Here is a 25,945-nt window from a genome sequence, read left to right on the forward strand (position 1 = left end):
GGAGGCATCCAAAGCTGGGGTGGGGGGGAGGGGGGGAGGGAGGGGTCCTCAGGAGTCGGGAGCTTTCTCATCAAGGGCCCCTCAGCCTGAGAAGCCTGAGGTTCCCTCCCTGTCCCCCGCCACGATCACAGCCAGGGAAGGTGGCCTTTCCTGACCGTTGGCCCTGCCTCGAACCCCACCCTCCGGTCCCCATTCCCGGCTGGCACCAGATAGGCATCAGTGCCACGGGGACACGGCCCGGGCCAAGTGCCAGGCTGGCAGCTGGGAAACCAGCTCCGGGAGGTGGGTGTCGCTGCCCAGCCGGCCGGTGGCATCTGTGCCGAGGACGGGAGGCGGGAGGCAGCGGAGAGCCGGGCCCGAGGCTGAGCCAGGGCGGCCGGGGAGGGGTCTTCGCCATACTGCCTGGGCCTCAGGGGCCCACCTGAAGCCTGCAGGGGGGGACCCTGCGGGGGGAGCCTCAGTGGGGGGGAGGTTGGGGGGGGAGTGATAGATCCTCCCTTCCTCCAGTTGATGGACAGACGTAAACCCCACCTGCGGGCAGACATTCCTGAGCTCTGAACCACCGATCAGCACCTGCCAAATACCCTAAGGCCCCCCCCCCCCATTCCTAAGTCCCTAGGTCCCTAATCACCAATCAGCGTGTGCTGAGTGCCCTAAGCCCCGCCCCCTATCCTTAACGGAGCCGGTACCCCGGCCCTCGCTCTCTCCGCCCCTCCTGTGGGAGCAGCCGGCAGGTACCCTTCCCTCCAATAAAGCCCGTGTGTCCTGCCATCCCGGTCTCCCGCTACCTTCTATTTACTCTATCAGGAAGCCTGGGTGCTGAGCGGCGGCTGCCAGGGTTAGAAGACATTCTCTGTGAGGACCCGGCTGCCTGCCTGCCTGGCTCCCCTGGGGAAAGTGGGGGGGGATTAGAATCGGGGTTCGTTGCAAGAGGCTTGGGTCAAAGACACTGGCCAGGCCTGGCTGACGCGGCCGGAGGGCTGGTCTGGGAGCAGGGCTGCTGGAGAGGCAGAGGCAGAGAGAAACAGGCTGAGAGACAGAGAGATGGAGAGAGAGGAGACAGAGACACACAGAGAGGGACTGGGAGAGGCAGAGGAGAGACCAAAGGTCAGACAGAGAGACGTCAATCTAGGTAGACACAGGCCCCCACCTAGAAAATCTGGGGTGCAGGACCCGCCCCCTGAACAAAGGGCTCTGGTATTTTGGGGGCTGTTAGCAGCAGCTTCCTAGGGGCTCCCCGTCCTCCAGGAGGTTAAACCCCCATTTCTCCCACCAGGAGGCCGAGGCTCTGGGCAGAGCCAGGACCTGTCTCAGAGCCATAGACATCCATCAACCGGCTGTGACCCCTCCACCCTCCACCCCTCCACCCCCCACCCTCACCCCCACCCCCACCCCTACTCCCACCCCCATCCCACCCCTACCCCACCCTAACCCCCCCTCCCCACCTCCACCCCCCACACCCCCACTTCCACCCCCACCCCACCCCACCCCCATTTCCACCCCACTCCATCCCTACCCCCCACCCCCCGCAACCCTCCCCACCCCCCACCCCAGGAAGGGGGAGAGGGAGGCCGCCCCGCCCCGCCTCCCGATGTTTTGGTTTCGGCGGGAACCGCCCGGGGCGGCGGGAGCGGTTCTGGTTCTGGCCGGCGCCGGCGGGTGGGCCCGGACTGGACGGAACCGGGAGCCGCTCCCAGCCAGGGCGGGGCCGCGACCTGCTCTGAGCCGTTCCCGCCCCCGGCCCCGGTGGGGGGGGGGGGTGAAGGGGGAGAGAGTGAGGAGGGAGGTGCCGCCCCCGCGCCCGGCTCCGGTTTCTCCTCCTGGAAAGCGCCCCGGGGGCCTGGCTCGGACCCGGCTGGTGGCTCCGACCCCGCGCGGTTTCCCACGTCCCTGCCAGGCCCCGCGGCTCCGGCATCAAACATTGATGGGGCTGCAGAGCCTCCTGGCAGACAGCGGGCCCCACTCCCCCTCCGCGGGCCCCACTCCCCCTCCGCGGGCCCCCCTCCCCCCCCCGCGGGCCCCACACCCCCTCCGCGGGCCCCACACTCCCCCCGCGGGCCCCACTCCCCCTCCGCGGGCCCCACTCCCCCCCCCCGCGGGCCCCACACCCCCCGCGGGCCCCACTCCCCCCCCGCGGGCCCCACTCCCCCTCCGCGGGCCCCACTCCCCCTCCGCGGGCCCCCCCCCCCAGGCCCCACATCCCAACCTCCGCGGGCCGGACACCCCAACCCCCCACCCCCTGCGGGGCCAGACACCCCAACCTCCATGGGCCCCAGACACCCCAACCTCCATGGGCCCCAGACACCCCAACCTCTGCGGGGCCCAGATGCCCAACCTCCGTTGGACGGCTCCCCCAGGTTCAGGCCGCTCGCAGGAAGGCTGGGGTGCAGGGAGGACAGGGGCGCTGCCTGCAGAGACCAGGGAAATCTTAGCAGTGACCCTAAAACTCAAGGGACCGGAGGAAAATACACAAGTTGGACGAGCTCCCTGACTCACGGTGGGAACCGTGGTGATAGGGACAGTCGGCCCCAGACAGAGAGGGAGAGCAGAGGAGGCGGGCAGGGGCAGGGCTCTGGAGTGGGCGCCGCACCCATTTCTCAGCCAGAACACCGAGGCCAGCAAAGCTCCGTCCCCTGCTCCAGCCTGGACACGGCGGGGAGATCCAGTCCCCACCCCCTGCTCCAGGACATCCCCACCCACCCCCCATCTAAGAATAAACCCTCCGGCCCCCACCTCTGTCTCCTCTGTCTCGCCCTCACCCATTTCACAGCCACACCGGCCTCAGGGCCTTTGACCCTGCCTCTGGCCTCTCTCAGGAAGCCTCCCTCCTCTGTTCTTCCTGTATTTCCTTATCACTCTTCTAAGGTTGGTTATAACTCTGTGTGATGATTAGGTTAGCCTCTGCCTTCCCCACCCGACCAGGAGCCCCTCCTGATGGAAACTGTGCAGAACAGGACTTGGTATACAGTAGGTGCTCAACACTGACTTCCCGAGTCAGTGAATGAATGCAGCTGTGAATCGCAGACGTCGACCACCCTTGTGACTCTGGAGCTGCTGGGAGGAGCTGAAGAAGGATCCACACTCAGAAGAGCCCCCAGGTTAATGAGTATACAGCAGGTGCTCAATGAGAAACACTGGATCAGGGCTCTGCTAAGCAGGGTTTGCCCAACCCCCTACGGTAGGGGCCACCACCGGTGTTCTGTACCACTTCCTGTGATACCCACAGGCAAGCAGAGGCCCAGACAGGGGTCGCCTGGTGGGTCTTCTCTTCACAGCAGAAACAGAACTCGGGGCAGCTTCAGCAGAAAGGGCACCTGGTGGAAAAAATCCTAGGGCGATGGGCTTCAGGCAGGGCTAGATCCAGGGCCTGGGGACCATCTCTGTACCACTGCCCTCCCTGCAGCGTCTCTCTGAGGTGGCTCAGCCTTCCCCGTGAAAGTAGCGTGCGTGTTCCTTTCCCATGCACGTCAGCAGGAGTTGCAGGCAGTGGCTCAATCAACGTCTAATTCCTGCTCCTCGGACCCAGAGGGCCGTGCCTGGGGGTAGGTTTATGGCCAAACCGGGTCCTGTGCTTCTGGGTAGGCCCAAGACTGAGGCTGCGGACTCGGAGGCTCCACTGTGGGGCGAGGGGATGGAGGGGCCTAGACTGGAGGGGAGTGAGGCCACTCTGGTCTTCATGAGGCTGCTGAGCCAGCATCCTTTCCTGCCTGAGCCGCCTGCTCAGGATGGAGCCCGGCCCTAAGGACTGAGGAGGGGGTCCCTCCCGCGGACGCCTGCCTGGTGGAGGGCCGGCTTGTGCAAAGGCTGGGAGGTGGGGAATCCAAGGACGGAACAGTGAGCAGCCACGTGTGACTGGAGCACAGGGGCTGCGGCCTCTGTGTCCCCCTCTAGATGCATAGATGGGAAACGGTGGTCCCTCCGATGGGCAGGACCGGAACCTCCTGCCTCCCGGTTGTACCGGCTTCCTGGTGTTCCTCACCCCCTGGCCTCATCTCCTTTGGCCATAAAATTCAGTAGTTGTGAGTTTCCATCTTTTATACCGGAAAAGTCTGTTTTGCAGACTCCGTGGGAGGTGGGAGGAGGAGGAGCGGACCGCATCTGAAAGACACGCGCCGCTGCTGCCACCTGGTGGTCATTGAGGGAATGGCGCGGGGTGCTCTTGGAGGAAGCAGAAAAGATGAAGTGCTTGTGGAGTGAATGAATAAAGACTTAATTATCGGCCTCCCGTTGAGATTTTGAGCGGGAATTCCGGCTTCAGATGAGGGGGAGGGAAGGGGGGAATCCCAAGAGCCCAAGAGAAGGCTCATTTGTTAAGGCTCAGACTCCCCCAACAGCTCCATGAGGTCTATGCTATCTCCACTCCCATCCTACGGGGAAGGAGACCGAGGTTAGCAAGGGGCCATCACCTCCCCCAGACTGTTGGAGGCCCCTTTTCCCCTCACCTAGGTCCTCTGAGCCTGGACACCCTGCCGTGCAGGGCGGAGCTGAGTGGCAGACTCCCCATCCAGTGCTCCTGAGACAGAACCCCCAGCCCAGGACCCCGGATCAGCGTCTACTCCCCGGGGCCCCTTTCCGGGCTATTCCACCCCAGCAGGCCAACGGCAGTGCCTGCCCCCGCCCCGTGCCGTCCAGCCCAGCCTGGCGGAGCCATTTCTGTTCCGTGGCAGTGTTTAGAGTTCCCCTCACAGGACATGTGGCAACGGGTGCCAGACAGAGTGGGGAGAGGGACGGCGGCGGCAGAGCCTGGGAGGGTCACTGGGCTGGAGGTTGACTCCCACCGTGTGTGTGGCTTCACGGAAGCCACCGCCTCCGTTGTTACGTCTGTTAAATAGTCAAATAGGACAGCGATGTGCCCCGGGCATCACGCGAGTGTCTGAAGAGAACAGGCCGGGTGTGCAATAAGCTTTCTTTTCTTTTCTTTTTTTTCTTTCTTTTTTTCTTTTTTTTTTTTTTTAATATATTTTATTGATTTTTTACAGAGAGGAAGAGAGAGGGATAGTTAGAAACGTCGATGAGAGAGAAGCATCGACCAGTTGCCTCTTGCACACCCCCTACCGGGGATGTGCCCACAACCAAGGTACATGCCCTTGATTGGAATCAAACCTGGGACCTTTCAGTCCGCAGACCGACGCTCTACCACTGAGCCAAACCGGTTTCGGCTGCAATAAGCTTTCAATAAGCAGCCCTGTCTGGTTTGGCTCAGTGGATAGAGCATCGGCCTGCGGACTCAAAGGTCCCAGATTCGTTTCCGGTCAAGGGCATGTTCCTTGGTTGCAGGCGCATCCCCAGTGGGGGTGTGCAGGAGGCAGCTGGTCGATGTATTTCTCTCATCGATGTTTCTAGCTCTCTATCCTTCTCTCTTCCTCTCTGTGAAAAATCAATAAAATATATTTTTTAAAATAAGCAGCCCTGACTGGTTTGGCTCAGTGGATAGAGCGTCGGCCTGCGGACTGAAGGGTCCCGGGTTCAATTCCGGTCAAGGGCATGTACCTTGGTTGTGTTCACATCCCCGGTGGGGTGTGTGCAGGAGGCAGCTAATCGATGTTTCTCTGTCATCGATGTTTCTATCTCTCTATCCCTCTCCCTTCCTCTCTGTAAAAAATTAATAAAAAATATATTTTTTTAAAAAGCATTTAATCAGCAGCTGCTGTGACGTCCATCGTCAGTCTCTCTGTCCTGTCCATGAGAGGAGGTGGACATTCCCTTCAGGCCTCCAGGCCCATCTGCCGAGGGCCGGCAGACCCGGGACTCTGCGCTGGATCTCCCAGGAGCCGGGACTGTCCAGCCGCCTGGGCAGAGCTGCCCTCCTGACCGTCCTGCCCACTGGACTCCAGAGCCCCGGCCTTGGGGTGTCCTGGCCCCTGTCTCCCGTCCTCCAGGGACAGCTCTGCGCCCTGGGCTGGCTCGAGGGCGCCCCACGGCAGCTCCGTCTGGTCCAGGAGAGGGCCGGGCGTGTGCAGGTCAGCCACCTCGCCTTTTCCGCAAGGCATGGTCACCACCAGGGCCTCCTTCAGCGCCTCTTCCTCCTCCTTCTGGAAGTCCGCCGGGCTGGTCCACTGCCAGGCCTGGAGAGGGAGGACGGGGGGGAGGGGGGAGAAAAGGGGGGCAGAAGAGGGGGGGCTGTGGGCTGTTTCCCACCCCACTGGCTTCATCTCTAAAACTTGAGGCCCATTGGAAGATCCACTGGAATGACCCCCACTTCTCCTTGGGAAATCGCGCCCGCTGTCCTTGTAGTTGATGTGATTGGGCCTGTGACTCTGGCCCAGCCAATCAGAGCACTCCAGCCTCCAGGCGTGCTGCAGGCTCGGGGTCACGTGACCCATGCTGAGCCAATCGGTGATGGCCCTGGGAGTTCTGCTCCAGTCACTGGGGGAAATGGACACTCTCTCCCCTGGGGGAAGACGTGTGCAGGGAGGACAGGATGGCAGCGACGAAGCCACAGTTCCTGGATCCCGCCATGCCAGAAGCCCCCGCCCTGGGATTTTTATTTTTTATTTTTTTATTTTTCCTTCAGGTTCCCTTTTGGTCCAAGTCACTCTGAGTTGCTTCTGCTACTAGGATATGGAGGTTTCTCTTCGGGCCTCTGCTTTCCCATCTGTGCAATAGGGCAGGCTGTGGGAGTCCCTGCCTTAGTGAGCGGGAGGAGAATAAAAGAGCCAATCCCCCCGCAGGGCCCTTGCCCAGCGTCTAGACCCATGAACAGGACCGAGGATTACAGAAGGAGCCTTACCTGCTTCCCCTGGCCGCCGGGAAACTGCACCGCGGTGCTGGCACAGGGCGTGGGCAGGGGCGGGCACAGGTGCGGCCAAGCCCTGGAGAGACAGGGGGGCAGCCGGTCAGGGGAGCAGCGTGTCTGTCTGTGCTCCCTGTTCTGGGTTCTGACTTACATTTCGTCTTTGTTGGGTTACAAAGGCCGTGAGGCTGTGGACCGGGAGGGCAGGGCAGGGTCTGACAGGCCCGGGGTCACACCTGGCTCTGCCCCCCTGCTGCTTGCCTGACCCTCTAGGCCTCAGCTTTCTCGCCTGAGCACCCATCTCTGCGTGGAGTGAGGGTTTCCACTGTTCCTGTTCCTGTAGCTGCTGTGGGGACCGTGTCCGGGAGCGGCGGGGTCACCTGTTCAGGCTGAAGTACCCAAGCACGCCCAGGAGGAGAATGCTGAGGAAGCTGCCCAGGGAGGCGAGGAAGACGGACAGCTCTGAAGGCGGGTCATCTTGGGAGGAAGAGAGCGTGGGTTGGGGGGGGTCCCTCCTGCCTCTTGTCAGGGAGGGAGCTGGGGCGGTCAGGCCCTCCGTCACCTCCCTGCTGACCCCGGCACACCACCGGCCCCGCCGTGCCTCAGTTTCCCCGTCTGTGCAGTGGGAGGCCGGCGGGATAACGGCCTGGCACACAGGAAGTGCTCTGCGGCGCCCCCGGGCCCGAGGTGCCCACACCACAGCCACACGGAGACTGACGATGGGTCCTGTCCAGGTTTCCCTGCGAGGACCGCAGGCAGGGTCCGTGGCAGGAATAGGGATCAATCATTTTGTCTCCAAATCTCCCACGGCGACAACCCCCAAGACAACGGAGCCCAGCGCCCAAACTGTGTGATGAGAAGGACCCTCACTCATTCATATGCATTCCAGTGCTGCCCATATACCAGCTGGAGGAGGCGGAGCCAGCCCCAGACACCCCCACCCATTCCCAAGGCGTCAGGAGGGGCAGCTGCCGCTGGAGGGTGCCCAGAGGGAAGCACGGAAGGCTTCCTGGAGGAAGAAGCTTCTGCACTGGGTTTTGAAGGATGAATAGGAGTTTGGCAACGAAGAAAACAAATATTCCAGCCGAAACCGGTTTGGCTCAGTGGTAGAGCGTCGGTCTGCGGACTGAAAGGTCCCGGGTTCGATTCCGGTCAAGGGCATGTGCGTTGGTTGCGGGCACATCCCCGGTAGGGGGTGTGCAAGAGGCAACTGGTCGATGTTTCTCTCTCATCGACGTTTCTAGCTCTCTATCTCTCTCCCTTCCTCTCTGTAAAAAAAATCAATAAAATATATTTTAAAAAAATAATAATAAAAAAAATAAATTAAAAAAAAACACAACAAATGTTCCAGGCGTCTGAGTGGCCCTCGTGGGCAAGGCCATGGCAGTGTGAGAGAGGGTTCGAAGGGGGAAGCTGCAGGAGACGAGGTGGGTGGAGGCGGTGGGGGCAGATCAGGCCGGGACTCTGTCCTGCAGGAGGTGCATGGAGGGCGGGGCTGCTGGCGGACTCACTGGAGTGGGGCACTGCATGCTGGGTAACACCTGGGCCCCGCCCCCGCCCCCACTCACCTGTGCGGAAGCGCTGGGGCCGGCTCCAGGCGCCCCGCAGGGTGGCAGTGTCTGCTCGCACCTGCACGCTGTGGGCGGTGCCGGCCCGCAGGCCAGCCAGCGTGGCCTGGGTCTCCGTGGCGTTCACGGGCAGCTCTGCGGGAGGAGGCAGCCGTGGGCCCAGGGACCCCGTTACCCCAGGAGGCGGGGCTCGGGCAGCGGGGTGTCCGTGGTCCACCGGCTGGGCTGTCACAGGCACAGTGAGCTCCGGGCCAGTGCCCCGGGCCGCTCTGGGGCAGTCCCGGCCCGAGTCCAGGTATCGTGCGTTATTGGGAACGAAGGCCCCGAGAGGGCGGGGAGGGGCCCGGGGTCACAACGCGAGGCAGGACTCAGCCCAGACCCCTCGCCCCCGGCCGGGCCTGGCTGCCCGCATACCGGTCACCTGGGCGCTGTCCTCGTCCCGACAGCGGACGACGTACTTCTGCAGGACACCCGGGCAGGAGCTCAGCGGCGACGGCGTCCAGGCCACAGACACCCAGTCCCGGCCGACCTTCTGCACCGAAACCTGCTGCGGGCTCCCAGCCTCCGAGGCTGCAAACAGCATCATGGCCACGGTCAGCGCCAGAGCCCGCCGGCACCTCCAGCCCCGCCCGCACCTCCACCCCCGCACCGCCCAGGTCACCGTGGCCGCAGGCCCCGGCTCCACCACGTGGGCACGGCCGCGCCCCCTCTCTGAGCTCCGTGCTCCTGTCTATAAACTAGAGGCCCGGTGCCTGCCCCCTCTCACAGTCCGGGAGCCCTCAGGGCTGGGAGGTGACCCGGCGATAAGGGGAAGGCGATGCCCCCATCACACCTCTGCTGCTGCCACTGCCAGCAGCGCAAGCCTCTGCCAGCCCTGGTTACCTGAGCCTCAGGCCGGCCCTGGGCAGCTGGGGGGCTGAGGGGGCTGTGTGCCGCCATCTTGTGGCTGTGGGTGTTGCCATCTTTGAGGGCAAGGCAATCAATTAGCATATTCCCTCCTTATTGGCTGTGGGCACCACCATTTTGTGATGGTGTGATGGTCAATTAGCATATTCCCTCTTTATTAGATAGGATGGGGCAATGCCTCCCGGTGTCTTAGGAGCTGACTGCACTCGGGCCAGGGCCGACACGCAGGGGGTAACTCCAAATGCGTTTTCCTCCTCCTGGCTCCCGCGGCCTCTGCCGGGTCTCCAGGGAGACCACTCACCGTTGCCCTCGAAGTGGTAGGTGGACAGGACGGTGGACCAGGAGGTGGGTTTCCATGGCCGTGCCGAGGAGAAGACGGTGATGCGGTAGCACACCGAGGGCGCCGGGGAGGCCCAGCTCCAGTGCGGGGCTGCTGGGAGGAGGAGGCCAGGCCAGTGGGCGGGGGCTCCCTCCTCCACGCCTCGCACAGCTGCGCCCTCTGCCGGGCTCTAGGCCGTGGTCGGCAAACTGCGGCTCGCGAGCCACATGCAGCCCTTTGGCCCCTAGAGTGTGGCTCTTCCACAAAATACCACGGCCTGGGCGAGTCCATTTTGAAGAAGTGGCGTTCGAAGAAGTTTAAGTTTAAGAAATTTGGCTCTCGGAAGAAATTTCAATCGTTGTGCTGTTGGTATTTGGCTCTGCTGACTCATGAGTTTGCCTACCACTGGCCTAGAGCTCCCCGACTCCTACTCCACAGCCTTTGCCCCAGTGTCCCCTCCTCCAGGTCCCTCCCTCCGCTCCCAACACCCCCACTCCCCAGCCCCTCCAGCCCCGCCAATACCCCCCCCCCGGGCAGAGTCTATGGCCCCCCCCCAGCCCCTCCAGCCCAGCCAGTACCCCGGGCAGAGTCTATCCCCCCCCAGCCCCTCCAGCCCAGCCAGCACCCTCCCCCCGGGCAGAGTCTATGGCCCCCCCCCAGCCCCTCCAGCCCAGCCAGTACCCTGGGCAGAGTCTATGCCCGCTCCTCCTCCCAGGTTGGGAGCTCTCTGAGGGACAGGCTGAGGCAGGAAGTGGGGGCGCGAAAGGCTGCCTAGGCCACGGGGCACCCCCTCTTTCCCTCCAGAGGCCTCGTTACTGTGTCACAGCATCCTGCCGCTGCCACCTCCCCTGATGAGGGTGAATGTTTAAGAAACACCCTGAACGTGAGACTCATTAGCCGCCTGGTGCCACCGCCAGGCGGAGCCTGTCACCACCCAGTCCCCAGCGGGAGGCTCCAGCCTGTGTGAGGGGAGGGGGACGGGGCACGGCCTCTCCCCTCCGCTGGGTCCTTCAAGCCCGTGGCCAGGCTGTCAGGCCTGACACCGGCCCCATGTGCAGCCCCGCAGGACTGAGCTGCCGGCGCTCTCATGGAGGAGCAGGCAGAGGGCAGCCGCCACCCTGGCACCTGTTCCAGAGGAATCCAGGTCGCTGGGCTCGGTCAGGGTGCAGTTGGCAGGGCTCTCGTCCTGGCCCAGGGGCTGCCACTCAATGCAGTAGGTGAGGCCGGGGGTCCGGGCCGGCCAGCTCATGGTGGTCCCGTTGGCTCCGGCACTGATGTTCAGAGCTCCGGGCTCTGCAAGGAGATGGGGGGGGAGGGGCACCTGAGGACACACTGGGGGCTGCGGGGGGAGGAGGGGGCTGGACACAGAGGGGACAGGGGCTGTTTGGATAAGCTGACACCCCCATCAGTGCCATTGGACTGATGGACTCCCTGCACCAGCCCGGTGGGCGTCTCCTGCTCCAGCAGATGCCTGGCCAGCCCCCACCCACCTCACCCAGAGGGGGTGGGCCATGAGCAGTCCCCTGGGCCCGCTCAGTCCCCTGGGCCCATCGCTCCCATTCCCCAGAGCGCGGGCACCGCAGCAGCCTCAGAGAGGCGGTGCTGCTTCCGAGCACCAGCTGTGCCCCCGGCCAGTGCCACGGACTTTACAGGCACCACTCTGCTCCAGGAAATGGGACCACGATTACCCCAATGATAGAGAAACTGAGGCTCAGAGAGGGAGAGCCACCAGCCCGAGGCCACACAGCAAGGCCACGGCCCAAACCAGGCTGTGCCACCCTGGCCAGTGATTTCACCTGCCGGAGCCTCGGTTGTCTCAGCTCTGAAATGGGCATCATTGTAGCAGCCCTGGCTCACAGGGTTGTTGGCTGCTCTACAAGCCCACGGCCACGGCCACGGCCACGGCCACGGCCAGGGCAGGCGGAGCCGAGTGAGGCGCTCGCCTCAGGCATGATATTTAGGGAGGAAAGGAGGAGAACTCTTTACGCAATCTTTTTTAAAAAATCAAAATGAATGCAAAAGTGTGTGATGAGCACCAGTCACAGCCACAAACGGTGGAAGCAGCCCAATGCGGGCCAGCGGGAAAGCATCAAACGGCATGTGGTCCTCCCACCCAGCGGAGCGCTGCTCAGCCGTCGTTCAAAAAGGACTGAGGCACCGACAGGCCGCGGGGGACCGGGAGACGGCGTGCTGAGCGTGAGGAGGCAGCACAAAGGCCACCTGGTATGCGATTCCGTCCACAGGGAATGTCCAAACAGGCAGACCCCGGCCACAGAAAGTACATGAGTGGCTGCCAGGGGCTGGGGGAGGGGGACAGGGAGCCACTGCCAGCGGGATGTAGTTTCTTTCTTTATTTTTTTTTTTGGGGGGGGGGTGGAAATGTCCTGGAATTAGAGGTGGTGGTTGCACAACATTGAGAATGCAATAAGTGCCACTGGACGGCACACATTAAAACGGTTAATTCTGCTATGTAAACTTCACCTCAAATTATATATATATTCTATATAATAAAAGCCTAATATGCAAATAGACTGAGCAGTGGAATGACTGCAGAATGACTGGTCGCTATGATGCACACTGACCACCAGGGGGCAGATGCTCAACACAGGAGCTGCCCCCAGCCTGCAGGCCAAGACGGGTGGTTGTGGCAGGGAGCAGGGCAGGTGAGCATGCAGTGCCAAGTCAATCCCAATCAGCTGGACCCCAGCAGCAAGCTAACCTACCAGTCAGAGTGTCTACCCCCTGGTGGTCAGTGTGTGTCATAGCTACCAGTCAAACAGTCATTTAGGTTTTTATACATTTAGATAGTATATATGTATATATGTATGTATATAAAACAAAATATCAAGGTTTTAAATGAAGATAGAATCACCCCTGTACTCGCATGACCCTGACTCATTCACCACATCCTGACCCCAGCTCTTGTCCCCATAAAACTTGATTTAAAAAACAGTTAGCCTGGGCTGTTTGCCGATGAGAATTTTTTTTAAATATTGCATTCCAACATTATGGGTTTCCTCTCATTTGAGTCTTCTTTTCCTGAGAAATTTTTCCTGAGAAAGAAGACTCAAATGAGAGAAACCCTGGAAGCAAAGGAGTCTCCGTATCTTGATTCCTGGCTTTTGACACACCCCTACGTTAGACGCCCCCTTAGACGCTGGTGCCTCCTCCCCTCCCCCTCGTCCCACTAGGCTCAGAGCAGGTGCTCCCTCCAGGGCCCTCCCTGCCCTCCCGGCCGGAGGAGTCACCTGCGTGCGTGTCGGCCGGAATGTGCCAGGACTGGCTGGGGCCGGAGCCAAAGCGACTCCTGGGGACGAGGGTCAGGTTGTAGGCGGCCCCCGAGAGGTTCAGTGCTCTCTGCAGGTGCAGGGTCAGGTTCTTCACAGCCTGGGTCTTGCATGGACAGGACAGCATGTGCAGCTGCAGCTCGTAGGTCACCTCGGCGCCGGACGCGGGCCCCCGGCAGCCCTCAGGGAGCCGGAGCCGGGGCAGCTGTCGGGAGCGGGAGAGACGGCCTGTGGGATCTGCACACGTTCATCGTCCTCATGGGCCGACATCAGGGCAGCGCACAGACAACCAGAACACAGACTCGCCCACAGGCCACAGCCCGTGACACAGGCCAACAGGTCACAAATGACAACCCCGAGGCCAGCAGGGCATTCTCACCCAGTGCGCGCAGGCTTGGCTTGTTTTTTTTGTGTGTGTTTTTGTTTGGGGTGGGGAGGGGTAACGTGGAAAAACCCACTGAGAGCCAGGAGAAGACAGTTTCCGTTTTTGGACCCAGTGACCTCAACCCTGGAAATTTTTCCCGAGAAAGAAGATTCAAATGAGAGGAAACCCTGGAAGGAAGGAGCCCCCGTGCGGACTCATTGTGACGGCCCCGGGGACCCGGCTGAGCCAGTGATGGTGACTTTGGTCACGCTTTGCCCCTGACTCAGGCTATTAGATTCTTCATCCTCGCCGAGGATGTGTTTACTGGTTTTAGAGAGAGGGGCAGGGGGAGAGAAACATCCCCGTGTGAGGCAGAAACATCCACCTAGACTGAACCCTAAACCTAGGTGTGTGCCCTGGCGGGGAATCGAACCCACAACCTTTCGGTGTATGGGGTGGCACTCCAACCGGGCCACACCGGCCGGGGCAGGTGAGACATTTTCCCTCCGTGCCTTAGTTTCCTCCTCTGTGAAATGGGGTTAATTAGACTGTCCGTAATAAACGGGCTGTTTTGGGGGGATTTTTAAAAAACCATCTCCCACGCAGACCAACGTGATTGACCCCTCCCTGGCCTTCCAGGGCCCACTGGGAGCCCCCACCATCTGTTCCCCTGGTGGCCGCCAGAGGGAGCCTGTGAGCACCCGAGTCCAGCCACATCCCTCCGCTCACACACCCTCCCTCCGAGGCTCCCCAGTACCTTCCAGTTACCCCAATCTTCCCCCAGTCCCTGCCACCTCCCCGTCTAGTCTCCCTCCACCTCCAAATTGTGAACCCCCCTCACCCCCAATCACCCATCGCCCCCCCCCCCCCAGTCTCTCCTCTCCCTCCCCCAGGCCCTGCACACAGCCCTGCGGGAGCCTCCTTACCTGCCTCTGCAGGACCACCCGCCTCCTCCCGTTCCGGCCCAGCGGCTTCACCAGGAGCAGCACCTCGGGCTGCGGCGGCGGTTCTGGCAGGGACAGAGACGGTGACCTGGAGGCAGGGCTGTCCTTCCTCAGCCTCCTGCAGGCCCGGGAGGGGGCCTGAGGCCTCCCCTTCCCCTTCCCGCCCAGGAACACCGAGGGGAATTGACGTCCCACAGCGTGAATGTACGCAATGCGATGAGCGGAATGTGTGAAACGGTGCGTCTTATGGTGTGTGCTCTTCACCACATTTAAATAAAACACCAGAAAGCTATTCTTAAGAGTTCTTTCCCAGCAGATGTGCCATTGGGAAGGAGGGAACCCCCAGGCAGGGCTGGGGACAGATGCTGACGGTCACCCCATCCCACCTTCCCTAACCCTAACCCCATCCCTGCGGGGGTTGGGGGGTTTGGGCGGGTAGGGGGGGGCACATCTCCTCTCCTGAGCTGCCCAGGCTCCAGCTGCCTGTGTCATTTGGGAACATATCCTCCTGACACAGCCCCTCCACCTGTCTGTTCCTCGTGGGACTTTAAAAGACACAAACTGCCGCCGAAACCGGTTTGGCTCAGCGGTAGAGCATCGGTCTGCGGACTGAAAAGTCCCAGGTTCGATTCCGGTCAGGGGCATGTACTTTGGTTGCGGGCACATCCCCGGTAGGGAGTGTGCATGAGGCAGCTGGTCAATGATTCTCTCTCATCGATGTTTCTAGCTCTCTATCCCTCTCCCTTCCTCTCTGTGAAAAATCAATAAAATATATTTTTTAAAAAAGAAAGAAATGTGGTGTGTTTTTTTTTTTAAAAAAAGACACAAACCGCCCTAGCCGGTTTGGCTCAGTGGATAGAGCATCAGCCTTCGGACTGAAGGGTCCCGGGTTCGATTCCAGTCAAGCCCACCTGCCTGGGTTGTGAGCTCCATCCCCAGCATGGGGCGTGAGTGGACAACCAATCAATGATTCTCTCTCATCATTGATGTTTCTCTCTCTCCCTTCCTCTCTGAAATCAATAAAATATATATATATATATATATATTTTTTTAAATAAATAAATAAATGATTGACACAAACCAGCCAAACCGGAAGGAGGAGGCTGACAGATGTTTTCTTTTCAGACTGTGGAGTCACCACAACTTACAGAGGGAAACCCTCCGTTGATGACATTCACCGATCTCTCCCCCTGCCTCGTGTCAAACACCTGTCATCTGTTTCCCACACTCGCTGCCTCAGTTCTAGCGCCCGCTGCCGTATGTCTCACGCCTGCCCCTCTTCCTGCGGCCCCGCACGCTCACCAGGGGGCACGCACACAGGGCTGCTCCAGCTGCTCCAGGGACCCGGCAGGGCGCCCGGCCCCAGCTGCCGGCGCCTCAGCTGGACTTCCTGGGCTTCGTCTGTCTCCAGCGGGCAGAGGCACGACTCTGGGGGAAAGAGGTCAAGCATCAGACCCAGGGGCTGTCCCACATGGGGGGTGCAGCGGGCATGGCACGGGCCGCTTAGCCATTGTGTGCACTTATGGAGTGCCAACTTGTACATGCACTTACTGGGTGCCGATGGTATACACGCACTTTCTAAGAGCCACCTGTGTGCCAGGCCGTGAGGATATGGTAGGAGCAGGCCATGACCTGTCCTCTTGGGGCCTCAAGGATCATCTACGTACTTCTTTCTCTGTCCCTGGTTCGAGTCCCAGCAAGGCCACCCCTTGTGATGTGACATTGGCCTATGGCTTCTCACACCCACCCATCCCCAGCCTTTGTTTTCTCACCTGTAAAATGGGACTAATCCAATACAGAACCACAGGGCAGACCCATCAGTATACAAAGCACTTAGCCCTTGGCTGGCGCACAGTAGGCGCTTGGTTAATGATAATTTGCTGCAGCTGCTGCTGTTACTGTTCTTATGCTCACCGAGGCCAGCGTCATCCTGAGGTCCGCAGTCACCCTAGGGCAAGACCATATTTACATATCATTTCACATTTTGGTGCTGAAAAATACTGGCTCTAACATTATTAGCAAAAATATTGTTCACTTGTTGTTAACATCTTACTTAAAAATGTGACCTTGCTAAGTGCAGTAGGAAGCCCTGGGGTGGATCCAGAGCACAGAGAAGGCGTTCCCGGGGGAATGAGCGGCATCCAATAGCCCCCGGAGCCTGGCTCACAGCCACGGGCCCCATGCGTCGGGTCAGGGAGTGAGGAGGGAAGCTGGGCAGAGGTTCTATGGGAGCTCCTTGTGTTTATTTTTAACTTTTCTGAAAATCTAAGATGAACCCAATTTTAAACATTCATAAAAGAATTGTTTTAGGAGACAAAATGTATTCTATAATTTCCTAAAAAATATATTTTAGGAGGCAAATCCCATCTGTCTGTAGCGTTGGGGATCAGATAAGCCCTGCCCCACATGCCCGGGGGACCCTGGGAGGTTCCCGCACCCCGAGCCTCAGTTTCCTCACCTACAAAGGGGTCTGAGGGAGGCTACTGCAGAGTGTGCTTAGGGGGCTGGAGATAAAGCATAGAGAGAGATCCCTCCCCATCAAGGATCCATGTCACTTGCTGCGGCTGATTCAAACCTAGGCATCTGATGGGGAAACTGAGGCTCGGGAGGGACACAGCATTTGGAGGGAAGATGGGGCTGAAGGCGAGGCAACTCCCTGGGCCCTCGGGATGCTCCCAGTCCGAGGGAGGAGGAGACTGGCCACCATCCAGAGGCCGGGGGCCTCTGTCTCCCTCACACTTGGGGCTTCCAGGGGACTGGGTCTGGGCTGAGGGTCCTTGCAGGTGCAGGCTTGTCTGGCTGGGGCAGGGGGGCTACAGAGCAGGGAAAAGACAGAAGCTGAAGAATGAATGGAGGTGCAGAGCAGACACACAGATGGCCAGCCGGTGTGTGAACATATGCTCAACATCACCAATCACCAGGGAAACGCCAATCAAAGCCACGTCGCTTATCACACCTGTTGAAATGGTTAAGCGACGACGAGAGATAATAAATGCTGGCGAGAATGTGGAGATCGGGGACCCGGTGCACTGCTGATGGGCTTGTAAACTGATGCGGCCACAGTGGAAATCAGTGTGGACGTTCATCAAAGAATTAAAAACAGAACTACCATACAGGCCAGCAATTCCACTCCTGGGCATTTATCTGACAGAAACAAAACACTAACTCGAAAAGACACGCACCTCTGTGTTCACTGCAGCATCATTTACAATAACCAAGACACGGAAACAATGAGACCCTGTCCATCGATGAATGAATAAAGAAACAGTGGCCGAAACCGGTTTGGCTCAGGCACATGTGTCAAACACAAGGCCCCCGGGCCAAATCCAGCCCACCAGGCCTTGCAATGTGGCCCGCACCGCGCTGTCATCACTGCACTCCGCTGTCAGTTTATGACATTGTCAGTTTATGACTGTTCAGTAAACCATTCGGCCCCCGATTTAGGCTGGATTTTAGATTTTGGCCCCTTCTCTGATTGAGTTCGACACCCCTAGCAGAGCGTCAGCCTGCGGACTGAAGGGTCCCAGGTTCAATTCCAATCAAGGGCATGTACCTTGGTTGTGGGCACATCCCTGGTGGGGGGTGTGCAGGAGGCAGCTGATCGATGTTTCTCTCTCATGTTTCTTTCTCATAGATATTTCTAGCCCTCCCTTCCTCTCTGTAAAAAAAATCAATAAAATATATTAAAAAGAAAAAGCGGTATACACTGAGTGGCCAGATTATTATGATCTCTGAATGCATAATAATCTGGCCACTCAGTATATATATATATATTAGAGGCCCGGTGCATGAATTCATGCATGGGTGAGGTCCAGCCAGCCTGGCCAGGGGGAGGGGACATGGGCAGTTGGCCGGCCTGCCTGCTGGTCGAACTTCTGATGGAGGAGACAATTTGCATATTAGCCTTTTATTATATAGGATATACACTGAGTGGCCAGATTACTATGTGTTCAGAGATTATAATAATCTGGCCACTCCATGTATAACCTACAATGAAATATTAGTCAGCCATAAAAAAATAAGGAAATCTTGCTATTTGACAAAACTTGAGGGCATTGTACTAAGTGAGATAAATTAGACAGAGAAAGTCAAAACCATATGGTCTCACTTATTTGTGGATCCCGAAAAACACAAAATGGAAAACCAAATTCACGGATACAGAGAACAGGTAAGTGGTTGCCAGAGTAAGTGGGGGCGGGGAGGGGGGGGTAGGAGCAGTGGTGGAAGGTGGTCAAAGATACAGACTTCCGGTGACAGAGGAGTCGTCATGGCGATGTGATGGGCAGCATGGGGACATAGCTGATAGTAATACCGTATCGCATGTTTGGAAGCTGCTAGGAGAGTAGACCTTACAAGTTCTCATCACAAGGAAGAGAAAATCTGTAACTAATGTATTGTGTCAGAAGTTAACTAGATTTATTGTGGTGGTACTTTTGCAATGTGTACAAATATCGAATCATTATATTATACACCTAATATAATGTTATTTGTCAATTCTCTCTCTCTCTCTCTCTCTCTCAATTCCTGATGAGAGAGAGAGAGGAAGGAAGAAGGAGAGAGAAATATCATTGTGAGAGAGAAACGTCACACATACTCCCTGAATGGGGATCCAACCTGCAGCCTGGTATGTGCCTTGACCAAGACTCGAACCCGCAACCCTTCGATGCACGGGATAGCATTCTAACAACTGAGCCACACCGGGCAAAGCACATCTCAATTTTTAAAAAAGAAGGAAGGGAGGGAGGGAGGGAGGAAGAGAGAGAGAAGAAGAAGAAGGGATGTGTGGAAGGGCAGTTCCTGGAGAGGTGGCCCAGGGCGGATTCACGTGCTCCTGTGGAGGGGGCCCAGCAAGTGGAGGAAACTCCGGTGCGGAGGCCGGAGGCTGGGATCCAGGCCTCAGGAGGGGCCGGGGGAAGTGGGAGGCAGTGAGGGCCCCAAGGCTGGCCGAGGACAAAGATGCCCCCCCCCCCAGTCTCCCCCGGAGGCAGTAGGGAGCCCCGAGGGGTGCGAGTAGGGAGGTCACAGTCAGCTGCTCTCAGAAAACCCTCAGAGGCTGCACATGGGGAGGGTGGAGGCGGTGGAAGGGCACCAGAGGCGGAGCTGATGGCACGGACTAAGGGGAAAGTGCCAGGCAGAGGCCTGTGCCCGCCCCCGCCCGGGGAGCAGACTCACCAGCTTCCACGGGCCGTCCGGCGTGCGGCGCCGGGCCTGCACCTGGGCGCCATCCTGGCGGGCAGGGGTCTCCCACTCCAGGCGCAGCTGCCCCGCTGCGAGGGACACTCTGCGGTCCTCGGGCGGCGGGTCGTATTTCACTGGGGGCCGAGGCGGGGTGGGGAGGGGAAGTGGCGGTGGTGTGAGCTGCTGGTCCCGACATTCCAGAAAACCTGCCTGCACCGCACCGCCCCAGCCCAGGGTGGCCAACCGAGCCCCCCAACACGAACCGGGGACCCCCCTGCCGCCTAAGCCTAGAATTCTATGAGTCAAGGAGTCAAAATGTATACACAGCATCCTGGCAGTGAAGAAACCTTTAAAATATTAACACCCGTGGCCGACAAGGCTGTGGTGAGACAGCCAACTGCTCACAAGAGGGTAATTAATTCTGTTTTCTGGAGGGAAATCTTACTAACTTTTTTAGGCCCACTTCGAGGAGCCTGGCCTAAGGAGAGACATCCAGCATCGTGCTGTACCCAATTCTACCCCAGGACCTTTGCACGTGCTGTGGCACATGTCTCCACCTTCCTTCCTGCTGGGTTCCTTTATCCTTCAGGACTCAGCCTGAGCTGGAGGCAACACCTCAGCCTCCCAGCAGTTTCTCATCCTGTGTGTTAATCTCACCCCATCCAGCACCCATCTGGGCTCCGGGAAGGCAGAGGCAGGGCCAGGGTTAGGGTGAGGCAAGCAGGGCAAGGTTGTACAGACACAGGGTTGGATCCTGTCTTTATCGAAAATGTTGATATTTTGTTCATCATGGAATTTTACATTAATTTTGGTTTTTTAAAAGGCTGCGTCACAGCGTTGTTTCCGTGAACCGCGGAGGGCTTTTGGCACCCCCTGAGAATGTTGTACCCAAGGCGGCAACTCCGCTGGCCTCGTTCTAGCCCCAGCCCCAGGTGGCAACATCCGCTGGCCGTGCCCATGGCCCCCGTGGCTCAGGGTGGCACACAGGAGCAGCATCACAGCTGCATGCTGAACGCATGCTGTTGCCCGCCGGTGTGGCTCAGAGGGTGAGCGTTGACCCATGAGCCAGGAGGTCACCGTTCGATTCCCGGTCAGGGCACATGCCCGGGTTGCAGGCTCAATCCCCAGTAGGGGGCGTGCCAGAAGCAGCCGATCAATGATTCTCTCTCGTTATTGATGTCTCTCTTTTTTTAATTCTCATCATTGATGTTTCTTTCGATCTCTCTCTCCCTTCCTCTCTGAGATCAATAAAAATATATTTTTAAAGATAAGTAAACACATGTTGACTCATAAAAAACAAAACAAAACAAAATAAAACAAAAAAAACAACAGTTTACCGAAACCGGTTTGGCTCAGTGGATAGAGCGTCAGCCTGCGGACTGAAAGGTCCCAGATTTGATTCCAGTCAAGGGCATGTACCTTGGTTGTGGGCACATCTCCAATAGGGGGTATGCAAAAGGCAGCTGATTGATGATTCTCTTTCATCGATGTTTCTAACTCTCTATCCCTCTCTCTTCCTCTTTATAAAAAATCAATAAAATATATCTTAAAAATAAATAAATAAAATTAAAAAACAACAGTTAAAAAACCCAACAGGGTCTGGCACCATTACAGAGTCAGGGAGAAACCAAAAGCAACCTGAGTGTCCAGCAGTAGGGTCAGGGTCAGGGTCAGGGTCAGGGTTAGGGTTAGGGTCAGAGTCAGGGTCAGGGTCAGGGTTAGAGTTAGGGTCAGGGTCAGGGTCAGAGTTAGGGTCAGGGTCAGGGTCAGTGTCAGGGTCAGAGTCAGAGTCAGGGTAGAGTTAGGGTTAGGATCAGGGTCAGGGTCAGGGTTAGGGTCAGGGTCAGGGTCAGGGAGCCATGAAAGACTCTGCCAAGTCGAGCGACAGTGTTTGATGTGTAAGTGGCTGGGATTTTCGAGCCCTTTGCCAGGGCCCCAGAGTCCCCCCAGGTCCAGGCTTGGGGACCAGAGGCGTCTCTGTGAGGAAAGGGCTCCAGGAAGAGGAGGAGGAGAGCGGGTGCTGACCGGAGGAGCGGTATAGCACCAAGGTGACCGTGGGCGACGCCTCGGTGCTGTTGGCGGCCCTGGATTCCACCCAGAGAGTGACGTTGTCGAGCACAGGCACGCCGTCCTGGTCGGAGAACTCCAGCCTGGTGGCCGCGCCCGCCGAGAAGTAGCAGCAGTGCCCGGGCCTGAGGCTGCGGGAGGGGGGCGTTGGTGCTGAGGCGGGGGTCCCAGTGGATCCCAGAGACGTCTCCGCCCAGCAGGCAGCAGACATCACATCCCCACACCCTCCTCTGCCCCCGGACTCCCCTCCCACGCCCGGGCCTCCTTGGAGATCGGCCTGGGATCAGGGGGGCTTGTGGGACCCCAGGTCTCCCAACGGGAGCTTTCGGAAAGAGAAGGAAAAATGAATGATGGGTGAGTGATGGACGAACAAACAAATGAGTGAGAGGGTGAGGACGAAAGAAGAACTAGAGGGGCCCTGATTGCTGCCCAGTTTGATGCCCACCCACGCTCACCCCTCACAACTCAAAGCTCCTCACCCTCCCCGCTCAGAGGAGAAACTGAGGCCCAGGAAGCGGCGAGGACCGGCCCTGGGCCGCGATCACGCATCTGAGGGCGGGAGCGGAGGGGCAGGAGCCAGAGAGGATGTGGTGAGGGCTCGGGGCCCGGAGAGGGGGGGGGGTCCTCACCAGCACCTCAGGAAGTGGCTGACTCCAGCCGCGGGACCCTCGTACTCCCAGGAGCATTCGTAACAGCCATCCAGTGTCCGGTAGCAGCTCAGGCCCCTGGCACCTGCGGCCGAGCCCGGAGGAGGTCCTGGAGGTTCGAGAACAGACAGAGTAGGGGAGGCGTCTCTGTGCCGACTCAGCCCCAAGAGGAGTCTCTGTGACATTTATGAAAACCGGCATCTCCAGTCTGAACAGCCAGCTGCCTGCACCCTCCTGCGCTTTCTCTTCTGCCTCCTGCCATCTCCGCTGCTCCCCTGCCCCAGCCACACCAGCCTGCCTCCTCCTGGGCCCTCAGATACCTCAGGCTCACTCCCACCTCAGGACCTTTGCACGTGCTGCACCCTTCCCCCAGATCTCGGCATTCCAGCTTTTCCTTCAGGGTCACCTCCCCCACAACCAGCCAACCGGAAGCAGCCCGTCCCCCTCCATCCCGCAGCCCGCTCTGGGCAGGGCACTGTGGGCAGTCTGTGCATTGATTGACCTGCTGTCTACCTCCTGCGGGAGGCTGTGACCCTCGGAGGGCAACTGGGCCAGCAGCTGATTCCTTCCTGTCTAGGACTGGGTGTGCACACAGTCTGTGCTCTGTACACATTTCTTGAACAGAAGACTGGATGGCACACCTGCTCCGGGCAGGACCCCCATGGGGTGCGTTGTAAGCCTAAATAACCCAGCAGTGCCTGCCGGGGAGGGGATTAAAAATTCAAAACATTTAGCAGATACTCTGCCCCACGTGCGGATCCATCTGGAGCCTGCGGCCCTGCCAGGAAGGAGCGGGGCTCAGAGCGGTGACGGCTCCGGGACACGGAGCTTGGTGAGGACAGGCTGGCAGGCTGGCAGGCAGGAGCTCCCAGGACACCCCCCCCCCCCCCCGTGGGCCCGGGTCTCGGGCTGGCAGGGGAGCGGAGGGAAGGGCTGCCAGGGGTTTGTCAGCCAGAGCCCCGCACACCGCAATGGAGACTGCCCCAACCTGAGTCTGCGTCCTGGTAGGGCGGGTCCTGGAAACTGCACCTGCTGGCACCACAGGCTTCGGCTGTAAAGACAATGAGGAGATAATGACAGGCCCGCCTTTCACTGCTTGGGGAGGGGCCCAGCCCGGGCGTGGCCAAGTGGCCATCCACTCCCTTACCGCTTTTTCATCTATGCACCCACCCACTCATCCACCTATTCATCTATTCCTCTGTTCACCATCCACCCATCCATCTACCCAACTCTTCATTCATCCATCCATTCATTTATCCATCCATCCACCCATCCATCCACCCACCCACCCACCCAACTCTCCATCTATCCATCCACCCACTCATCCACCCATTCATCTATTCCTCTGTTCACCCATCCACCCATCCATCTATTCCTCTATCCACCCATCCACCCATCCATCTACCCAACTCTCCATTCATCCATCCATTCATTTATCCATCCATCCATCCATCCACCCACCCACCCACCCAACTCTCCATCCATCCATCCATCCATCCACTCATCCACCCATTCATCTATTCCTCTGTTCACCCATCCACCCATCCATCTACCCAACTCTCCATTCATCCATCCATTTATATATCCATCCATCCATCCATCCATCCGCCCACCCACCCACCCACCCAGGTCTCCATCCATCCATCCATCCATCCATCCATCCATCCATCCATCCATCCATCTATCCACTCATCCATCCACTCATCCACCCATTCATCTATTCCTCTGTTCACCCATCCACCCATCCATCTATTCCTCTATCCACCCATCCACCCATCCATCTACCCAACTCTCCATTCATCCATCCATTCATTTATCCATCTATCCACCCACCCACCCAACTCTCCATCCATCCATCCATCCATCCATCCATCCATCTCCCTACCCAACCATCCACCCATCCATCTATTCCTCTATCCACCCATCCATCCATCCATCCATCCATCCATGCATACATACATCCACCCATGTCTCCAACCATCCATCCATCCACCCATCCATCCATCCATCCATCCATGCATACATACATCCACCCATGTCTCCAACCATCCATCCATCCACCCATCCATCCATCCATCCATCCATCTCCCTACCCACCCATCCACCCATCCATCTCTCAGGCTGCTCCTCAAAAGCAATCCAGGGTCCCCTAGTCTCCAGCCCTGCTGACACCCAGAGCCCTGAAACCTTGCTAATCCCCAGTCTACAGAGAGGAAAGTAAGGCACAGAGAGGCAAAATGTTGCCCGAGGTCACACAGCAGCAATAGCAGAGCTGGAATACGCTTCCAAACCCAGCCCGGCTGGCGTGACTCAGTGGTTGAGCATTGACCTGTGAACCAGGAGATCACAGTTCGATTCCTGGTCAGGGCACCTGCCTGGGTCGTGGGCTCTATCCCCAGTGTGGGGCATGCAGGAGGCAGCCGATCAATGATTCCCTCTCATCATTGATGTTTCTCTCTCTCTCCTTCTCTCTTCCTTACTCTCTGAAATCAATAAAAAATATATAACAAAACAAAACAAAAAAGTGTCCAAACCCAGTCATCCCCAGGAGGTTGGGCCCTTTCCCACGGATTCCACATAATCCTCTGTTAGGCATATCTGTCATACACACACTTGCTCATTATCCCTTCCTTGGCGATTTCCCACTGATCTATGGGAGGTGGGACCATTCCACATGAGACAGAATCGAGACGGAAAGGGGAGATGCCCACGTCTGACCCCAAGAGCCGTGGCCACTGACCATCCGTGTAACAGAGGAAGGAAAGCACAGACACAGAGCCAGCCCTGACCAGGTGCTGGGCCCTCCACACACACGTCCCCCTCCCCCAACTCCCTCCAGCGAGACAAGAGTGGAAACTCACCGCACTGCCAGGGGAGCGAGAGGAGGAGGAGAGGGACCAGCCTGGCCACTCGCCACGCCATCGGGTCCACGCAGGGCCGGTGGCCTCCGAGAGCTTCTGTGCTGCCAGTGAGACCCCAACGGCCCCGCCCTCACCCCAGAGCACTTTGAAGCTGAGCCAGAAAGAAGAGTAAAAAGGTTAAAAAAAAAAAAAGTTAGGTGTCATGGCCCCTCCCGGGAGAGTCAAAATGAAAGAGAAAGCCAGGAAGTCAGCTCGGTGGTGGCCGTGGCCTTTTGCCGCCGCAACCCACTTTGGGGGCAAGTCAGACCCCGGTTCCTGGTCTGGGGCTCTGTTCTGCTGGACAGACGCAAGCTGGACCCCAAGTGCGAGTCCCCAGGGTGTCCGTGGCCAGGTCCCTGGCCCTCTCCGGGCAGCCTCTGGGCCTCAGGAGCTGAACGGGGTCCAGTGCCCGGCCTGTCTCAGGTCACTCTCCCAACATATTATTTGCTGTACACTGAGCCCCCCAAAATGCTCACCTCCCCATTTCCCAAACTCCAGCCTCAGGGCACCCAGGCTCTATGCTCCCAGTGTCTCCTTGCTTCTTCTAGATTCAAATTAGTCTTTCGTCTGTGTCTGCTTCTTGGCCTCTGGGGGGTCTCAGGGTTTCACCCTTTCTCCCCACTGTCAGCAAAGACCCGAATGTCCATGGGGAAGATTCATGCTACCACATGGGCAAACCTCAAAAACACGGCACTGAGTGACCGAGCCAGACACAAAAGCCACGGGTACGACTCCGTTGGTGTGAAATGGCCGGAACAGGCAAATGCACAGACGGAAGGTAGAGGAGTGCTTGTCCCGGGCTGGGGGAGGGAGCACCCCCCAGTGCTCACAGACGGGGTGGGGTGCTCTTCGGGGTGACGAAATGTTCTGGAACTAGGCAGAGGTGCTTGTTGCACAACATAGTGGATGTGCTAAATGCCACTGAATTGCACATGTTAAATGGTTTGATTCATGTTGTGTGATCTTTAGATTAAAAAAAAAAATGTTCCGGAAGCCCAGTGGGACTGGGGAGCAGGGGGAGGGTCTCTGCTG

At 58.6% G+C, this 25,945-nt stretch overlaps 1 protein-coding gene across 3 annotated transcripts; it reads right to left on the reverse strand.

Moving 5' to 3' along the window:
• Positions 1–5,624: 5,624 nt before the first annotated feature.
• IL12RB1 (interleukin 12 receptor subunit beta 1) lies at positions 5,625–25,024 on the reverse strand. 3 transcript variants are annotated; one of them, XM_084884000.1, is made up of 16 exons: positions 24,875–25,024; positions 23,002–23,064; positions 21,996–22,122; positions 21,325–21,497; positions 19,294–19,433; positions 16,036–16,069; positions 15,424–15,549; positions 14,104–14,186; positions 12,775–13,018; positions 10,652–10,819; positions 9,509–9,637; positions 8,716–8,871; positions 8,302–8,436; positions 7,114–7,210; positions 6,731–6,812; positions 5,625–6,065 (listed from the first exon to the last, which is right to left on the reverse strand). In XM_084884000.1, exons 1-16 carry the CDS (start codon positions 24,933–24,935, stop codon positions 5,706–5,708), a joined length of 2,178 nt encoding a protein of 725 aa, XP_084740126.1. In that variant the 5' UTR covers positions 24,936–25,024; the 3' UTR covers positions 5,625–5,705. The 3 variants fall into 3 exon arrangements, with proteins under 3 accessions (XP_084740126.1, XP_084740125.1, XP_084740127.1); XM_084883999.1 differs by having other exon boundaries at positions 5,628–6,065; positions 9,509–9,640; XM_084884001.1 differs by lacking the exon at positions 7,114–7,210 and having other exon boundaries at positions 5,860–6,065; positions 9,509–9,640.
• Between the last annotated feature and the right edge of the window lie 921 nt (positions 25,025–25,945).

This window comes from Pipistrellus hanaki (assembly GCF_964339955.1).
Source record: "Pipistrellus hanaki genome assembly, chromosome: 5".
Taxonomy (NCBI): domain Eukaryota; kingdom Metazoa; phylum Chordata; class Mammalia; order Chiroptera; family Vespertilionidae; genus Pipistrellus; species Pipistrellus hanaki.

What these genes read in the sequence shown, in the direction of transcription:
- IL12RB1 (XM_084883999.1), bottom strand. Translation starts at nt 24,935, where the DNA reads ATGGCGTGGCGAGTGGCCAGGCTGGTCCCTCTCCTCCTCCTCTCGCTC. An exon ending in CCTGGATTCCTCTGGAACAG is followed by an intron (nt 9,641 to 10,651) that starts GTGCCAGGGTGG and finishes TCCTCCTCCCAG; the next exon opens with CAGCCCCGCACTGGAGCTGG. An exon ending in CCGGCGGCCAGGGGAAGCAG is followed by an intron (nt 6,066 to 6,730) that starts GTAAGGCTCCTT and finishes CTCCCTCTCCAG; the next exon opens with GCCTGGCAGTGGACCAGCCC.